The sequence below is a fragment of the Triturus cristatus genome, chromosome 1_2 (genome assembly GCF_964204655.1).
Source record: "Triturus cristatus chromosome 1_2, aTriCri1.1, whole genome shotgun sequence".
Taxonomy (NCBI): domain Eukaryota; kingdom Metazoa; phylum Chordata; class Amphibia; order Caudata; family Salamandridae; genus Triturus; species Triturus cristatus.
The window spans coordinates 48,441,938-48,457,908 of record NC_140580.1 but is presented as its reverse complement, the minus strand read 5'-3'; the positions used below and the strand labels follow the sequence as shown (position 1 = coordinate 48,457,908).

General features: G+C 41.2%; 1 protein-coding gene across 2 annotated transcripts in view; it reads right to left on the bottom strand.

Annotated features, from left to right (window-relative positions):
- LOC146866740 (uncharacterized) overlaps positions 1 to 15,971 on the bottom strand; it is a 226,629-nt gene that overhangs the window by 61,789 nt on the left and 148,869 nt on the right. Inside the window, exon 4 of one of the 2 annotated variants that reach the window (XM_085614496.1) lies at positions 8,097 to 8,741. The exons of the other annotated variant lie outside the window; for it this stretch is intronic. Within the exon in view, the coding sequence (XP_085470622.1) occupies positions 8,685 to 8,741 (57 nt within the window). The 3' untranslated portion in view covers positions 8,097 to 8,684. Of the gene's footprint in view, positions 1 to 8,096; positions 8,742 to 15,971 lie in introns of those variants that run through there. 2 annotated transcript variants of the gene reach the window in all.

Here is a 15,971-nt window from a genome sequence, read left to right as displayed (position 1 = left end):
TCAAAGCTACCTTTGGCTGAGGCCAGTAGCTCCGAACTTTATAAACAAAAACTTAGGCCCAGGCCTACACTGTCGGACGATTTGATTGTTTAAGTCCTCTCCAAGGTGAAGCGGTTGAATCTGTCCTGACATGTCTCCTTTAGGCCTGAATCATGAAGAGTCCCGAATCATAATGAAAAGACATGCATACTGTAAATTACTGCGTAGCCACTGTATGGTGACTTTATTAATTTTGTTTTTCTTAAGTTTTATAATAGTTACTGCAAGTATATTATTACATATGTATTATCCTGTCTCTAGGCGTGCTATTAATATAACTGATGAACATTCTTTTAGTGACCTACCCCCACATGAGTTGTCCTACAGACTTGCGCTGCGTAATAACACTTTCATTAGTATGTTACATCATTCTCACCAGACTAGTAATGCCACTAATTGTTGGGTGTGTGGTCGACTCCCTCCCTATCAGAATAACAAAGGAGTTCTGCCTTTCTTTCCACATCCATTCACATATAATGGCACCTGTGGAGCATGGTTTAGTTTATTGAATTCTATAGATTCAAACACAGCAGTTTACCAACACCATTGGATATGGGGAAATCTGAATATAGTGCTATACAAGGTCTGTCACCCTGACAAGGAGGGTCACCCTAGTAGAACAGGTACTGATCTAGAAAATGAAGTATATCGCTTAGGTAATTTTACACCTAATCTCATGATTCTGAATGTCAAATCCGAAGTTGAGTTAATTTTGCCCACCATGTCAGTATTCCCAGTTAAAGGTGAATTATGTGTGAGAAAAGTTGGTTCCATACCTATGGGCCATAGCAAATGTGTCACTACAGTAGAATATAGTGATGAAGGAAAATCTTCATTTAGAGCTTCCCGCCATTCCTACTTTATATGTGGTCAGACGGCATACATGCGTCTACCCCTGGATTGGGATGGTACCTGTTACATTGCATTTCTTTTGCCACCTGTTTTCTTAGCTCCTCCTGATTATTATCGAAATACTCGTTTAGCACACAATAGAGAGCGAAGAGATCTCCCAGTTGTTGATTATACTGAGACAGCATGGGACAAGTATGTAGATTTCAATAAAGGTATTTTCCCATATATAGGTACAATTTCTAATAGTAAACTGATACGTAGACTAACCAAGACCCTTGAAGCTGTAGTGAATGAAACTATAGCCGCCCTAGGCAATCTGACAGAGGAACAATCAGTGATGAGGATCGTTGTCCTTCAAAATCGGCTTGTCCTTGACGTCATCTTGGCCGATAGGGGCGGAGCTTGTAGGGTCATCGGATCCAGCTGCTGCATATTCATACCAAAAAATTCACCATCTGTATATAAAGCTATAACACGCCTTCATAAGATTGTGAGCCAGATACACGAAGATCCAGGCACTTGGACTTGGTCCGGGTGGTTTTGGAGTCTGATATCAGCCTGGGGATGGAGAGTTCTATCCTTCCTAGGTATTGGCCTTCTTATACTATTCAGTTGCTGCTTATGTCTGCAATGTGGACCAGCGATTTGTGGTTTGTGTGCCACATCGTGTATTCCACATCAAGGTTTTCGTTCAAAACCCCGGAAAAAGAAAGAAGAAGAAATGATGCTCGATGAGCAAATCGATGGATTAATGAAGATTGATGTTTCTTGATGGGCAAGTAAGGGGACAAGGAGGGAATGTGGAAAAGTGGATTTCCCTGGTCAGTTATGTCCCCTATCTTGGACCCCAACGGTTCTATATGCATGTTACAAGTACATGTATGTTCTCTCCAGTTCCAGTTTTGAAGACGCAAATACATGTGCGTTCACCGTCAACATGTTCTCTGTCAGATCCGCCATCAATGGGCCGGATAGTTAATTCCTAAATAGGAAAGACCACCGACTTTATATGGCTTAGCTACTCCATCTTCACAGTTCAGGCGAAGTAGGCCCGATTCTGTCCTCGAGGCCTTTCCCTGCTCTCTGTCTCTGACAAGCGTCAGCTTGAGCTCGCAGCTGCATCCATGAACTTTGTCCTATTTCTTGTGCAGCTAACGGTGCCTGCCTCGGCCGGTTTAGCATGTCTGCCAAGAAGCTGTATTTCACCTTCGAATTATCTATTTTGCTCTTCAGCCGATGCATTCCTGTCCAGTGATTTAGGTAAACATTTCCTTTAGCTCTCGAGCAAAGAGCTGCCCCCTTCAAGTGATTCATAGTCCAGTTGCCATGGAAAGTTTTCTGTCTCTTGCATCTCACATAGATACTTAGACGTTTGTGCACGCACACAGTCAGTATAGAATAGATTATGTTCGAAGTCCTTCCTTGTGGATAACATAGTTCTTTAAACATAGGATGTTAGATATGATTTGGGATTAGGTTGACATAACCCCAGACTTTTCGTCTCCACATGTAGAGCTAAATGTCAAGTCCCCTTCACCCCCTAGTTACACGTCAATTACACGTCATGCTGCCGCGCGCGCATCTATGCCAAGTATTATCTTATAGAACCACCTATATTTGATAACTTTAACCAATTATGTTTCTTTTTACTCCTTATTACGCCTAGTTTCGTTTATGTCACTTTTCTTATCAAATGTTACGCCTCCTACATTCGTTTCATTATAATGTAATAACTATAAATATGTATGTCTCATAATAAAGAATCGTACTTCACTTCCTGAACCTTCGTGGTGACGGAACCTGAAGGCCGCCACTCGAGTTGGCCATTTTGGAATAAAGCCCATTCAGAAACCTCTTATACCACGGATTCTGCCTCTCATTATTCTGAGCTATTTGTTAAAGTTCTCGCATGAAATTCAGATCGGTAATGGATAGATATATTTTATTTACCACAACTTCACAAGCTTCACGTGTTTTCGATGCCACAAGTAGGTCATCGATGTACTGCACTAGTACTGAGCTTTCAGGCATGATCAAACTCTCCAAAGACTTCTTCAGTAACTGATTGAATATCGAAGGACTCTCTGTATACCCCTGTGGGATACGACACCATGCCAAAATACGCTGTCCAAACCGAAATACAAAAATCGGCTGGCTGTCATGATGCAATGGAATTGAAAAGAAAGCATGACACAAATCAATTACCGTGTACCACTCAGCATCATGAGGAATCTGATACAAAATCACTGACGGATTTGGCACAATGGGACAACATGCTACCACAATCTTGTTAACCTTTCTCAAATCTTGTACGATCCTGAACTTTCCATTGGGTTTCTTTAGCCCCATTATCGGTGAATTACACGGGCTACTCAGTAACTCTCTCAAAACACCCTGTTGAATCATCTTATCAATTATAGGGGTTATTCCCTCAATTATCTCTGGTGTCAATCTGTACTGTGGGATATTAGGATAAACGATTCCTTCTTTCACTGAAATCTTCACTGGATCTACATTATTCATCAATCCCACATCTTCTCCAGTAAAATCCCAAACCACTGTTTTTACTGTGTGTCTCAACTCTTGAGGCAAATCATCTGGATTAAACACAGCATATGTACCAACAATCTCACTCTCTCTATTATCTAGAGTCATCCTGTACAAAACATCCTCATCTGGTGTCTCAAAAGCTATTCCATCCGGAGTACAGAAAATTGTGCAATTCATCTTACACAATAAGTCCCTACCTAACAAGTTCACTGGACTGGTGTCACAGACCACAAATCTGTGCATGTCTGAAAATTTCCCTATTCTCACCCTTACTGGTTCAGTAAGACGAGTCTTAATCTGTGTATTAGCTACACCAACCACTTGGATTGCTTCGTCCGAGAGAGGAAGATTTCTAATATCTGCTGACCTGACAGTTGATCTCGTCGCTCCTGTGTCTACCAAAAAAGTAACACTTTCCCCATTTATTTTCCCATCTCCAAATGGTCCTGCCTGGTCTATTTCTAGAGTTGCACCAAGTATGCACTCTTCCTCCTCTCTTCGGCACCGTCAATAGTCCCCTTCAGACTCACTCCCCTCATTCTTTAACCAGTACTGCTGTACCGGGTTCGAACGTCTCGGTTTGTTTACCTGCTCATCATTGTAGAATTCCGAATCCTGGTTATATTTCTGGGACCCTCTATTCTGCGGCAAGGGCGGTTTTGGCTCTTGACTCTGCTGTCTGACAACCTTCTGCTGTTGCTGCTGATGATTACACCCCTCGTTCTGCACCTGTTGATTCAATGATTTATTCTCATTACTCACTAATGGTGGATTGGTACACTCGGATCTCCAATGCCCCAATTGTCCACAGTTGTGACATGGGAACTTCTTCTTTTCTTCTTCTAGATTCCCCTTTCCTTTTCCTGTGCCATATCTGGGCCTATTTCCTGGATTATTTGCCTGTTCCACCATCTGTGCTTCTTGCCTTTCTGCAACTTTCACCTGTGCCCACATTGCTTTCTCTTTCAGCTTTCTCTGTTTCGCCTCAATCTCATCACTGAAGTATTTTGCATGTCTCAAGATTTCATCAGTCTTTTTACTCTGCCAACCAACTGTGTGCTCACGTATCATTTCACTAATTTCAGGTCTCAAGCCATATACAAACCTGTATACAAAATGACTCAAATCCTTATCACCCAAGTGTTCATCTCCACTGAACTGTTTAAAGGCCAGTATCAGCCTTTCATAAAAAGCATGAACTGATTCTTTTGCTTCCTGATGTGTTCGATCTATCTTAACCCAGTCTGTCTCTTTAGGGGGTACCTTATTCTTCAGGAACACAATAACCTGTTCATATTTCCTCATGACCTCCGGGTCTGGAGCTCCTGTTTTCGGATCTCTTGGGTACTCCTTAGCAGGCCAATCTACAACTATTTTACACTCTGCCCACAAGTCTGCTGGAACAATTATATCAAACAGACTATTCAGATCAATCCACAGCACTTTTGACAATTTCACAAACCTATCTACCTGCCTATACCACTCGACGGGCTTTTCTCTCAGTCGAGGAAAATCATTCGTAAATGACAAAATATCCTGTCTAGTCCATGGGACATGTACATATCCTCCTCCAGAAATCTCTCTCATAGGATAAGCATCCACTGTTTTTTCTTTTTCTCTCATTGGAAAAGCTGAGTAAGTCCTGTCCACTGAATCTTCCCTTTTCTTGTACCATCTATCCTTCCACTTTTCTACATCACCCCATTTTCGCAATAAGGCAATCATTTCCTTAATCTGCCCTGTTCTGCCAACACCATTTAGATTTTCAATGTCCTTCTCCGAGAAATCCACTCTGTAAGGCTTCTGCAAAGCTTTCACCTTATCCATGTCAACTCCCATTTCACTCGCTATACTCTTTAATCTGTCATGTGTACTCTTAGCTCTCCAGGTGATACTCTTGCACATGTATAACAACTCTCCATCATGATGATTTTTCAACATTTCTGTAGGAATTGTTCCTGCAATAAGCTCTTCCAATTCTATGCGCAACCTGGCTACATCAATTGCCTGTGAATCTTTATCCTTCTTTTGAAGAACTTTCAACCAATCATTCAAATCCTCAGCTGCTATTTCTGTAGATCTTTTCACTGCACCCACTTGTTCTGCCATCCTCTGTGGTTCCAAAATTGATCCTCCTAAACAACCAGCATTCAATCCTGAATTAGGCTGTACATCTGCTCCTCCACTACATGTGTCATGTCTCAACTGTCTCAAATTATTTTCTCCCGTCCTCATTCCTGATTCCTCCAAAGAACAAGAACCAACCAAACCATTTCCTACATAGGGAACTGTCAAACCATTTTCACCCATTCTTTGTTTATCAAAAATAGGCACAACCGGACCTATGGTTACAGGCACTGTAACAGCTTCTAGATTTTTCGTCAGCTCTCTAATTTTCTCAGTCAGCTCAGATGTGGTTCTGGCTAATTCTCTTGTTTTCTCATCACCGATCTGATTTTCTCTCTCTCGCTCTCTCTCTCTCTCCCTTTCCGTGAAAGAGCTACCACTTTTCAAATCAGGTGTCACTATCTCAGTTTTAACAATTCGCAAAGTATCTCTTATAGGAGTAGCAACTGGCGTTCTCTCTTCTGGTTCTGGTCTATATGGTGGCGGTCTCTTATAGATCATGTCATCCAAGACTTCATCCTCATAATCATTAGCCCCATACCTTCTCACTTCTGCATCAGGCACCTTTTCCGTACCCTTCCTCTCTTCCTTCTCTTCAACTGTCCTCATAGGATATAATCCCTCTGACATACTAGCATCTCGCCATCTCCTCATTCGATCATGATGAGTTTCACGATCATATTTTCTCCCGAAAATATACCTATAATTGCCTCCACTCCTCTGCTTTTCTCGCTCATGCACCACGTCTTCCCATTCCACCAACGCCTCAAACTGTGTCGGCCTTGGTCTAGGCTCTAGACACATCATTTTTTCCCGTAAATTTCTCAACACGGCCAAATTAAATGAACCATGTTCCGGGAACGCTAATACACCATCGTCTTTGGTATACTTAGTCCAATTGTCTAACGATATACAGGTATGATACCCATATTTCGCAACCATGAAGGATGCAGGAGTTCTTGTCGGAGGTAGCAATTCACCTTCTCTAGTTATTATATTCTTATCCTTGTCGAACCATCTTTTAATTTTACCGAACAAGGATTTTTTCTTCTTTTCCTCCGTTTGGTAATACATTTTAGCGTTTACCACTATTCTCTAGTCCCTTCCGCAACTGTACGATCTCTTGCCCAATAACAGCGCGACTCACACTAACGCACCAATCCTGGAGCGTCTACGTCACCCTGTACTCCTTCCAATCCCTGCGCGGCTCACACCTACGCACCAATCCCAGCGCGAGCACTGTTCTAATCCACTGTCCAATCACAGCGCGGTCTGGTCTGTCTCTGACGTCAGTAGTCGCTGCAGTCGCTTCTACTCTTGTCTCCTGTCACTCGTCTACCCCTCCTTTACAAAGTCTTCTCAGTAGACTTCGTTTCAGATTCTACAAAATCCATTAGTTACAACATATAAACATCTCCATTGTCTGCTTCGCTAACCACAGAATAGTAAAGAAAGTCTTTCTCACAAGAATCCTGCTTTTCTCTAGAACAGCGCTTACCTCTGCTCCACTACGGAATTATTACTTTCGTTGACACAGTAGCACATCCCTCTACTCTGCCCTTCAACATGCATCCATTAACTGTTTCCTCCAGGAATGCTCCAAAGGAGTCTCACAATCAACTAAATGCTCATACATTCATGCACTTTCACACCAGAAAATATAGTACATCCACACAGAATCCTGCTTTTCCCGAGAACAGCTAACCGTCTGTCCCACTACAGAATTATAACACACGTTAACCAAGCAGCGCTTACCTCTGCCCAGTCCTTCAAACAAGCTCAGAGAATACCTATTACTCCTGCAGCAGAAAGCTTTAACGGCAAACCTTACGGATCCCTGGGACTTAAGACCAGAGTTTCACAGATAACCTTCGCTACCATACGCACTCCTTTTATACTGAAAAATATGTCTCTAATAGTAACACACGACAATGTCACTGATTCCGAACCCAGACAATGTGACGCGCAACTTCAATTGTCACACGTTTTTCCCTGCATACATACAGGGCCAACAATCCCGTCTTTCCCGAGAGCAGCACTCACTTCCCTCTGCCCTACTACGGAACCGTCACCAGCTCCCTACGTTCCAGAAGCCGTACACACTACATAGAACTCAATACGACGACTTCAACATATAGTATTAGTACATATATCAACATCAATCAATAAATCAATGAATCCAAAAGCCTATATACAAGGAATCTATCAGATCAAGACAATAATCTAAAACCACCATACTGCTACCAGGAAACTGCTGCAGATCGGAGCATATAAATTCTCCCTACTTCCACGGACAGAGTAAATCCACAGTCACACACACATACTCTCATCATACGCTAGGGCCCATCACACTAACATTCATTCTATTACTCTATCCACACTGAATATATAGGAGAAATCCTGAACCATCTGCGTCTAAAGCGAGGTCAATGCAACCTAAAGAAATTGTCTCGAGTCATGATTTTAAAACATAGAAAATACTTTTGAAACTCAATAAATGACAAAGAAATAACCACCCGACACTGTAATTTAAACAAAGGTTATCTTTTATCTAAATTAGTTCAAATGAAAGTCAATCAATAGCAAAATCATTATTCTCATAGTTACCTATTCTAGCTAAGTGTCATTTGGGTCAGGACAGGTCTCTCAGTAAAGTCTCTCGAGTCGCCGTCCTCTCAATCAGCGTCGATCCTCTCGAGCATGGGTTCAAGAAAAAGTGGCCTTAGACCCTCTCTAGTCTAACAATATTTATAGGGAAACTAACAAATTGAAAGCAACAAACAATCTCTAAATGTCCGTTGAGCCATTGAGCAGAGCGAGCAGGAAAGGATGTTGATTCGCAACATTTAGAAAACCTCCTCTCACGAAAATCACAAAAATAAAAACACGGAAGAAGGAAGCTCAAACTAAAAAATGATACATCCATGAATGCTCTTCCTCGGAATCATAGTGAAGCCACCGCAAGTTTATCAGAGTTCATTGTGGCTTTATTCTTCTCCAAGGGCAATTGGCAGCGAGCCTGGAGCTACTGTCCTCACGGAAACTTTTAATACAGTCAGAGGCCGAGGTCAGGTGGTTTTCAACCATGTTCAGCGAGGCCTCTCGTCTTATTCTATTCACTCAAATGCAGGCTGTAAACATCGGCCATCTTTGTTTAGGCCAAAACGGACCATCTTAATTAAAAGAAACACAAAACAACGTTACTACATCATAATGATTAAAAAGTGTTAATTCCCATCAATACCCATATGTGTATGCAATTATCTAGCCATCTGCAACACAAAGAAGCATTAAAAGCACGTTATTTTAAAGCGCAAACACATTACAAATAGCACTTTAGCAACACTTATTTTATTAATTTGCTCACCAACTTAGTTCACGTATTAATAAAGCAACATAAATGCATTCCCGTGTGTAACTCTTTCATTAGTAATGTTGATTAGTCAGAAACTTTAACAAAATTAATTAATTAATAATTAATTATCAGTAATTTTAATTATGACATATAAACATAAACTGGAGTTAAAATCTCAATAAATTTTCAATAGAAAACTCTGCTCCAGCAAGAGAAATGAGAACTCTACTCGGATGAAGGATTTGGTTCATAAACAAAAGATAAAAGTGTATGCTGACAAAAGGTTACAAGCGGAGAACATTGTTTTTAAGAAAGTAGATTGAGTGCTTGCATGCCAAATGTGGAAAAGAAAATCTGATGCTTCATTTGATGCAGAACCTTTTCAAGTGATGTTGCCTAAGGGACACATCATGACTGCCCAGCGCCCTGGGAAGTCTATTACCAGAGGCTCTTCTCATTTTTGGCAGTTAACTCATCGTTCATCAGATCTCCATGTTGAAAGAGAGACTTGTTCTGAAGCATCAGGGACTGCTGTTGCCTCTCCACCGTCGATGCAGGTCCTGGGCATTGATGATGACAGTACCCAGTATCCATCCCATGACATGATCAGGTCAAACAATTAGAGTGCGACCAAAAAGATTTACTGAAGAGATTTTATTGTATGTTTGTATGTATGTATGTATATATATATTCACTGAAAAAACCATAGGTTTCACACATGTTATAGTTAGCGGAAATTTTACTGATAAAAAACCAATGAAATTGCCCCGTTATAGTTAGTGCTGGCAACTATAACTCACGCGACCGCAATCCTCTGCTGATGCTAATACTGTATTTAGACACTTATTTGCCCATGTCTTCTTCCATACATTTTTAGCTATACATATATTACAAATATTTTTTTTTATAAAGACACATATGTCATCAGCAGAAGATTGCGGTCGCGTGAGTTATAGTTGCCAGCACTAACTATAACGGGGCAATTTCATTGGTTTTTTATCAGTAAAATTTCCGCTAACTATAACATGTGTGAAACCTATGGTTTTTTCAGTGAATTTGCAAGGTTTTTTAAATGCTAATTCCTAACTATAACGTGTGTGAAACCTATGGTTTTTTCAGTGAATTTGTACGTTTTTTTAAATGCTAAGTTACTTTACGCCATTCGAGGCGTGCGCGCCCACTTAACGCAGTGCGTTCCGTGCACGGTTTTTATCAACTTTAATAAGCCCTGTACATTTGGTGGCCTTCGGCCACCCAAAGCACAGGGGGTGGGGTCAATGTGGATAGTGTTTTTTTTATTTCGATTTTATAATTTCATGTTGCCAAAATATAGTTTTTTTACTGATGTAATAAGCCCTGTACATTTGGTGGCCTACGGCCACCAAAAACACAGGGGGTGGGGTAAGTGTGGATAGTGGTTTTTTTATTTCTATTTTTTACCGTACGCTTACGGTAAGCGTACGGTAAGCGTACTCGGCGAAATTGCCGAAAAAAAAATAAAACCGTTTTTGCTCTTGGGGGATGTTTGGGGACTCCCTCAACATGACTATGTGGGAGGGAGTTGTCAAAACAGCCCCGTAACATGTTTTTGGGCATCATGTTTGAAAAATAACACTCAGTGCGAGAGACAAAATGGCGGACGCCGCTTCCTGGTTTCGGCCGATTCGAATGTTTACTAAGATCTAAGAGCCAATCAGAATCGCGCTCGCGCACGCCACCGTACGCGTACGGTAAGCGGGCTCAGATATATATATTGATTTAAAGGCTATTTTCTCAGAATCTACTGAACAGATTTACACCAAACCTACAAAAGGCACTTCCTTGACATAGGGACTACCTCTCTGCCAAATTTCTAGTAATTCTGTTCAGCCGTTCGGGCTGTAGCTCGTTCTAAAGGTCCTATGGAAAAATGCATGGGAAAAACGCGTTTTGGGACCCCCCTTTTATCTCAGCCCCCGCTTGACGAATCCCCCCGAGACTTTCAGGGTAGGAGCGGAGCGTAGCGCCCCACCTATTTTGAGAAATTCGCGAGGATTCATCGACCGGCGCCAAAGTTATTCAAAATAGAATGTTGCCGATTTCCTATGGAAAAGGGGTCCTAACTATAACTACCTACTGGCGACCGCCAGTAGGTAATATATATATATATATTATCTACTGGCGGTCGCCAGTAGATAGTTATAGTTAGGACCGTGTTTCCATAGGAAATCTGAAAATTCTATTTTGAATAACTTTGGCGCCGGTTGACGAATCTTTGCGAAATTTTCAAAACTAATGGGGCACTCCGCTCAGCTCCTACCCTGAAAGTCTCGGGGTGATTCATCAAGCGGGGGCTGAGAAAAAAGGGGGGTCCCAAAACGTGTTTTCCCCATAGGACCTTTAGTCGAAGGTACAGCCCGAACGGCTGAACAGAATTACTTGAAATTTGGCAAAGAGGTAGTCCTCAGGTCAGGCATGTGCCTTTTGCATATATGGTGTAAATCTGTTCAGTAGTTCCTGTGAAAATCAAAAGTAAAATCATATACATATCTGGGCGGAGCCTAACCACACATCTCATTGTGAGATCTGATTGGCTGTCAGCACTTCATCCAAGAAGTGTTGGCAGCCATCTTGGGACCAATATACATAATAACACCTCATTAAAAAGCATTACAGTTATTAGAAGGTTTTAAGACTTTAGTTACATTATAAATCATTTGTTGATGGTACCATACTCATTTTAGGAATTGTGGTATGTTCTAAGGTGATTTTACCATGTGAAAAAGCCTTCTGCTGGGATATCATGAATCATGTTTGAGAGCTAAACTGAGAGCATATTTTCTGTAAATTCACATTATCTTTCTCAGTCATGTGAGAATGAAGCCTGACATTCTCAGTAAAACATGTACATCCAACAAGGGCAGAGACTGTCAGTTGATTCCTTTGTGTTCTACTGCAGCTTCCCAGAGTGTTCCAAAGAACAACTAGAGCGCTAACAGTCTTACTTATGACAAAGGTATGGCACACCTGAAGCCATCTTGATTGGAATAAAGTTGTAACATTTAAAACATTTAATTTAAAAAGGAACAAAATGAGAGGGTTCATTTTGCCATAGAATGTATGATTAGTGCTGCAGAAAGAAAAATTCGGGCACATTTTGAGTGACTTCACAAATCCTCTTCTATTTAATTAAAGAATTCTGACATGCAGACTGAAACATGCACGTTCAATACCAGCAGCAGACTTCCCTGGTGAGCAGTAGCTTTACTACAGTGATCTAATGAGCGACTAGAGTGCTAACATTCTGAATTTATGGCAAATGTGTGACACATCTGAATGCCTTCTTCATTGAATCAAAGTAAAAAACTGTCAGTATGCCTACTGAGGAGACTGCAGTAAATGAGGAAATTAGGAATCTTCATAACAAGGTTCTCAAGATGGCCACCAGAGACAAAAGAGCCCAAATGTAGCACAAATATCACCGAGATGTAGCCCAAGTATAGCCCAATGACAGAAATCCCAGAGTGTTTTAAAGAACAACTAGAGCACTAACAGTCTTACTCATGACAAAGGTATGGCACACCTGAAGCCATCTTGATTGGAATAAAGTGGTAACATTTAAAATATTTAATTTGCAAAGGAACAAAATGAGGGGGTTCATTTTGCCATATAAATTATGATTAGTGCTGCAGAAAGAAAATTTAGGGCACATTTTGACTTCTCAAATCCTCTTCTATTTCATTAAAAAGTTCTGACATGCATACTGAAACATGCACTTTGAATACCAGCAGCAGACTTCCATGGTGAGCAGTAGCTTTGCTACAGTGATCTAATGAGGAACTAGAGTGCCACCATTCAGAATTTATGGCAAATGTGTCACATCTGAATGTCTTCTTGATGGAACCAAAGTAAACAAGCATTGAAAATGCAATAGGTCTCGCCCTCGTTTAAGTTAAAGCAATTCTGTTTATAATTAGGTGGCTTTTTAGCTTTGCTTTTATTAGTGTTTTTCAAAATTTCATATACATACCATGCATATGTATGCATATATGTATATGTATATGTTTCCATGAATTTATATTTATATAGATATGCAGATTATATGTTTATATATGTATATATATATATACACATACATATATAAATGCATATGCATATATATGCATATATATATGTGCATATGTGTGCATGTACAGAGAGGTAGAGAGGTAGAGGTGTATAGGTAGAGGTGTAGAGGTAGAGAGGTATAGAGTAGTAGAGAGAGAGGTAGAGAGGTAGAGAGTAGAGAGCGAGTAATAGAGAGTAGAGAGTGAGTAGTAGACAGTAGTAGAGAGTAGTAGAGAAAGTATCAGAGAGTGAGTAGTAGAGAGTAGTAGAGTGAGTAGTAGAGAGTAGTAGAGTGAGTAGTAGAGAGTGAGTAGTAGAGAGCGAGTATTAGAGAGTGAGTAGTAGAGAGTAGTAGAGAGTGAGTAGTAGAGTGAGTAGTGGAAAGTAGTAGAGAGTAGTAGAGAGTGAGTAGTAGAGAGTAGTAGAGAGTGAGTAGTAGAGAGTGAGTAGTAGAGAGTGAGTAGCAGAGTGAGTAGTAGAGAGTAGTAGAGAGAGAGTAGTAGAGAGTGAGTAGTAGAGAGTAGTAGAGAGTGAGTAGTAGAGAGTGGTAGAGAGAGTAGTAGAGAGTGAGTAGTAGAGAGAGAGTAGTAGAGAGTAGTAGAGTAGTAGAGCGTGAGTAGTAGAGAGTGAGTAGTAGAGAGTAGTGGAGTAGTAGAGAGTGAGTAGTAGAGAGTAGTAGAGAGTGAGTATTAGAGTGAGTACTAGAGAGTAGTGGAGAGCGAGTAGCAGAAAGCAAGTAGTAGAGAGTGTGTAGTAGAGAGTGAGTAGTAGAGAGTGAGTAGTAGAGAGAGTAGTAGAGAGTGAGAAGTAGAGAGTAGTAGAGTGAGTAGTAGAGAGTAGTTGAGAGTGAGTAGTAGAGAATCAGTAGTGGAGAGTGAGCAGTAGAGAGTAGTAGAGTGAGTAGTACAGAGGTAGTAGTACAGAGTGAGTAGTAGAGAGTAGTACAGAGTGAGTAGTATAGAGTAGTAGAGTGAGTAGTAGAGAGTGAGTAGTAGAGAGAGAGTAGTAGAGAGTGAGTAGTAGAGAGTGAGTGGTAGAGAGTAGGAGAGAGTAGTAGAGTGAGTAGTAGAGAATAGTAGAGAGTGAGTAGTAGAGCGAGTAGTAGAGAGTAGTAGAGTAGTAGAGAGTGAGTAGTAGAGAGTGAGTAGCAGAGAGAGTAGTAGAGAGTAGTAGAGAGTGAGTAGTAGAGAGTGGAGTGCTAGAGAGTAGTAGAGAGCGAGTAGTAGAGAGTGAGTAGTGGAGAGTGAGTAGTAGAGAGCGAGTAGTAGTGAGTGAGTAGTAGAGAGTGAGTAGTAGAGAGTAGTAGAGTGAGTAGTAGAGAGTGAGTAGTAGAGAGTGAGTAGTAGAGAGTAGTAGAGAGTAGTAGAGAGAGAGTAGTAGAGAGTGAGTAGTAGAGAGAGAGTAGTAGAGTAGTAGAGAGTGAGTGCTAGAGAGCAGCAGATAGTAGTAGAGTGAGTAGTAGAGAGAAGTAGAGAGTGAGTAGTTGAGAGTGAATAGTAGAGAGTAGTAGTAGAGAGTAGTAGAGAGAGAGAGTAGTACAGAGTGAGTAGTATAGAGTAGTAGAGTGAGTAGTAGAGAGTGAGTAGTAGAGAGAGAGTAGTAGAGAGTGAGTAGTAGAGTAGTAGAGAGTGAGTGGTAGAGAGTAGGAGAGAGTAGTAGAGTGAGTAGTAGAGAATAGTAGAGAGTGAGTAGTAGAGCAAGTAGTAGACAGTAGTAGAGTAGTAGAGAGTGAGTAGTAGAGAGTGAGTAGCAGAGAGAGTAGTAGAGAGTAGTAGAGAGTGAGTAGTAGAGAGTGAGTAGTAGAGAACAGTAGAGAGCGAGTAGTAGAGAGTGAGCAGTGGAGAGTGAGTAGTAGAGAGCGAGTAGTAGAGAGTGAGTAGTAGAGAGTGAATAGTAGAGAGTGAGTAGTAGAGAGAGAGTAGTAGAGAGTAGTAGAGTGAGTAGTGGAGAGTGAGCAGTAGAGAGTAGTAGAGAGTGAGTAGTACAGAGGGAGTAGTACAGAGTGAGTAGTAGAGAGTAGCACAGAGTGAGTAGTATAGAGTAGTAGAGTGAGTAGTAGAGAGTGAGTAGTAGAGAGAGAGTAGTGGAGAGTGAGTAGTAGAGTAGTAGAGAGTGAGTGGTAGAGAGTAGGAGAGAGTAGTAGAGTGAGTAGTAGAGAATAGTAGAGAGTGAGTAGTAGAGCGAGTAGTAGAGAGTAGTAGAGTAGTAGAGAGTGAGTAGTAGAGAGTGAGTAGCAGAGAGAGTAGTAGAGAGTAGTAGAGAGTGAGTAGTAGAGAGTGGAGTGCTAGAGAGTAGTAGAGAGCGAGTAGTAGAGAGTGAGTAGTGGAGAGTGAGTAGTAGAGAGCGAGTAGTAGAGAGTGAGTAGTAGAGAGTGAGTAGTAGAGAGTAGTAGAGTGAGTAGTAGAGAGTGAGTAGTAGAGAGTGAGTAGTAGAGAGCAGTAGAGAGTAGTAGAGAGAGAGTAGTAGAGAGTGAGTAGTAGAGAGAGAGTAGTAGAGAGTGAGTGCTAGAGAGCAGCAGAGAGTAGTAGAGTGAGTAGTAGAGAGAAGTAGAGAGTGAGTAGTAGAGAGTGAATAGTAGAGAGTAGTAGTAGAGAGTAGTAGAGAGAGAGAGTAGTACAGAGTGAGTAGTATAGAGTAGTAGAGTGAGTAGTAGAGAGTGAGTAGTAGAGAGAGAGTAGTAGAGAGTGAGTAGTAGAGTAGTAGAGAGTGAGTGGTAGAGAGTAGGAGAGAGTAGTAGAGTGAGTAGTAGAGAATAGTAGAGAGTGAGTAGTAGAGCGAGTAGTAGAGAGTAGTAGAGTAGTAGAGAGTGAGTAGTAGAGAGTGAGTAGCAGAGAGAGTAGTAGAGAGTAGTAGAGAGTGAGTAGTAGAGAGTGAGTAGTAGAGAGCAGTAGAGAGCGAGTAGTAGAGAGTGAGCAGTGGAGAGTGAGTAGTAGAGAGCGAGTACTAGAGAGTGAGTAGTAGA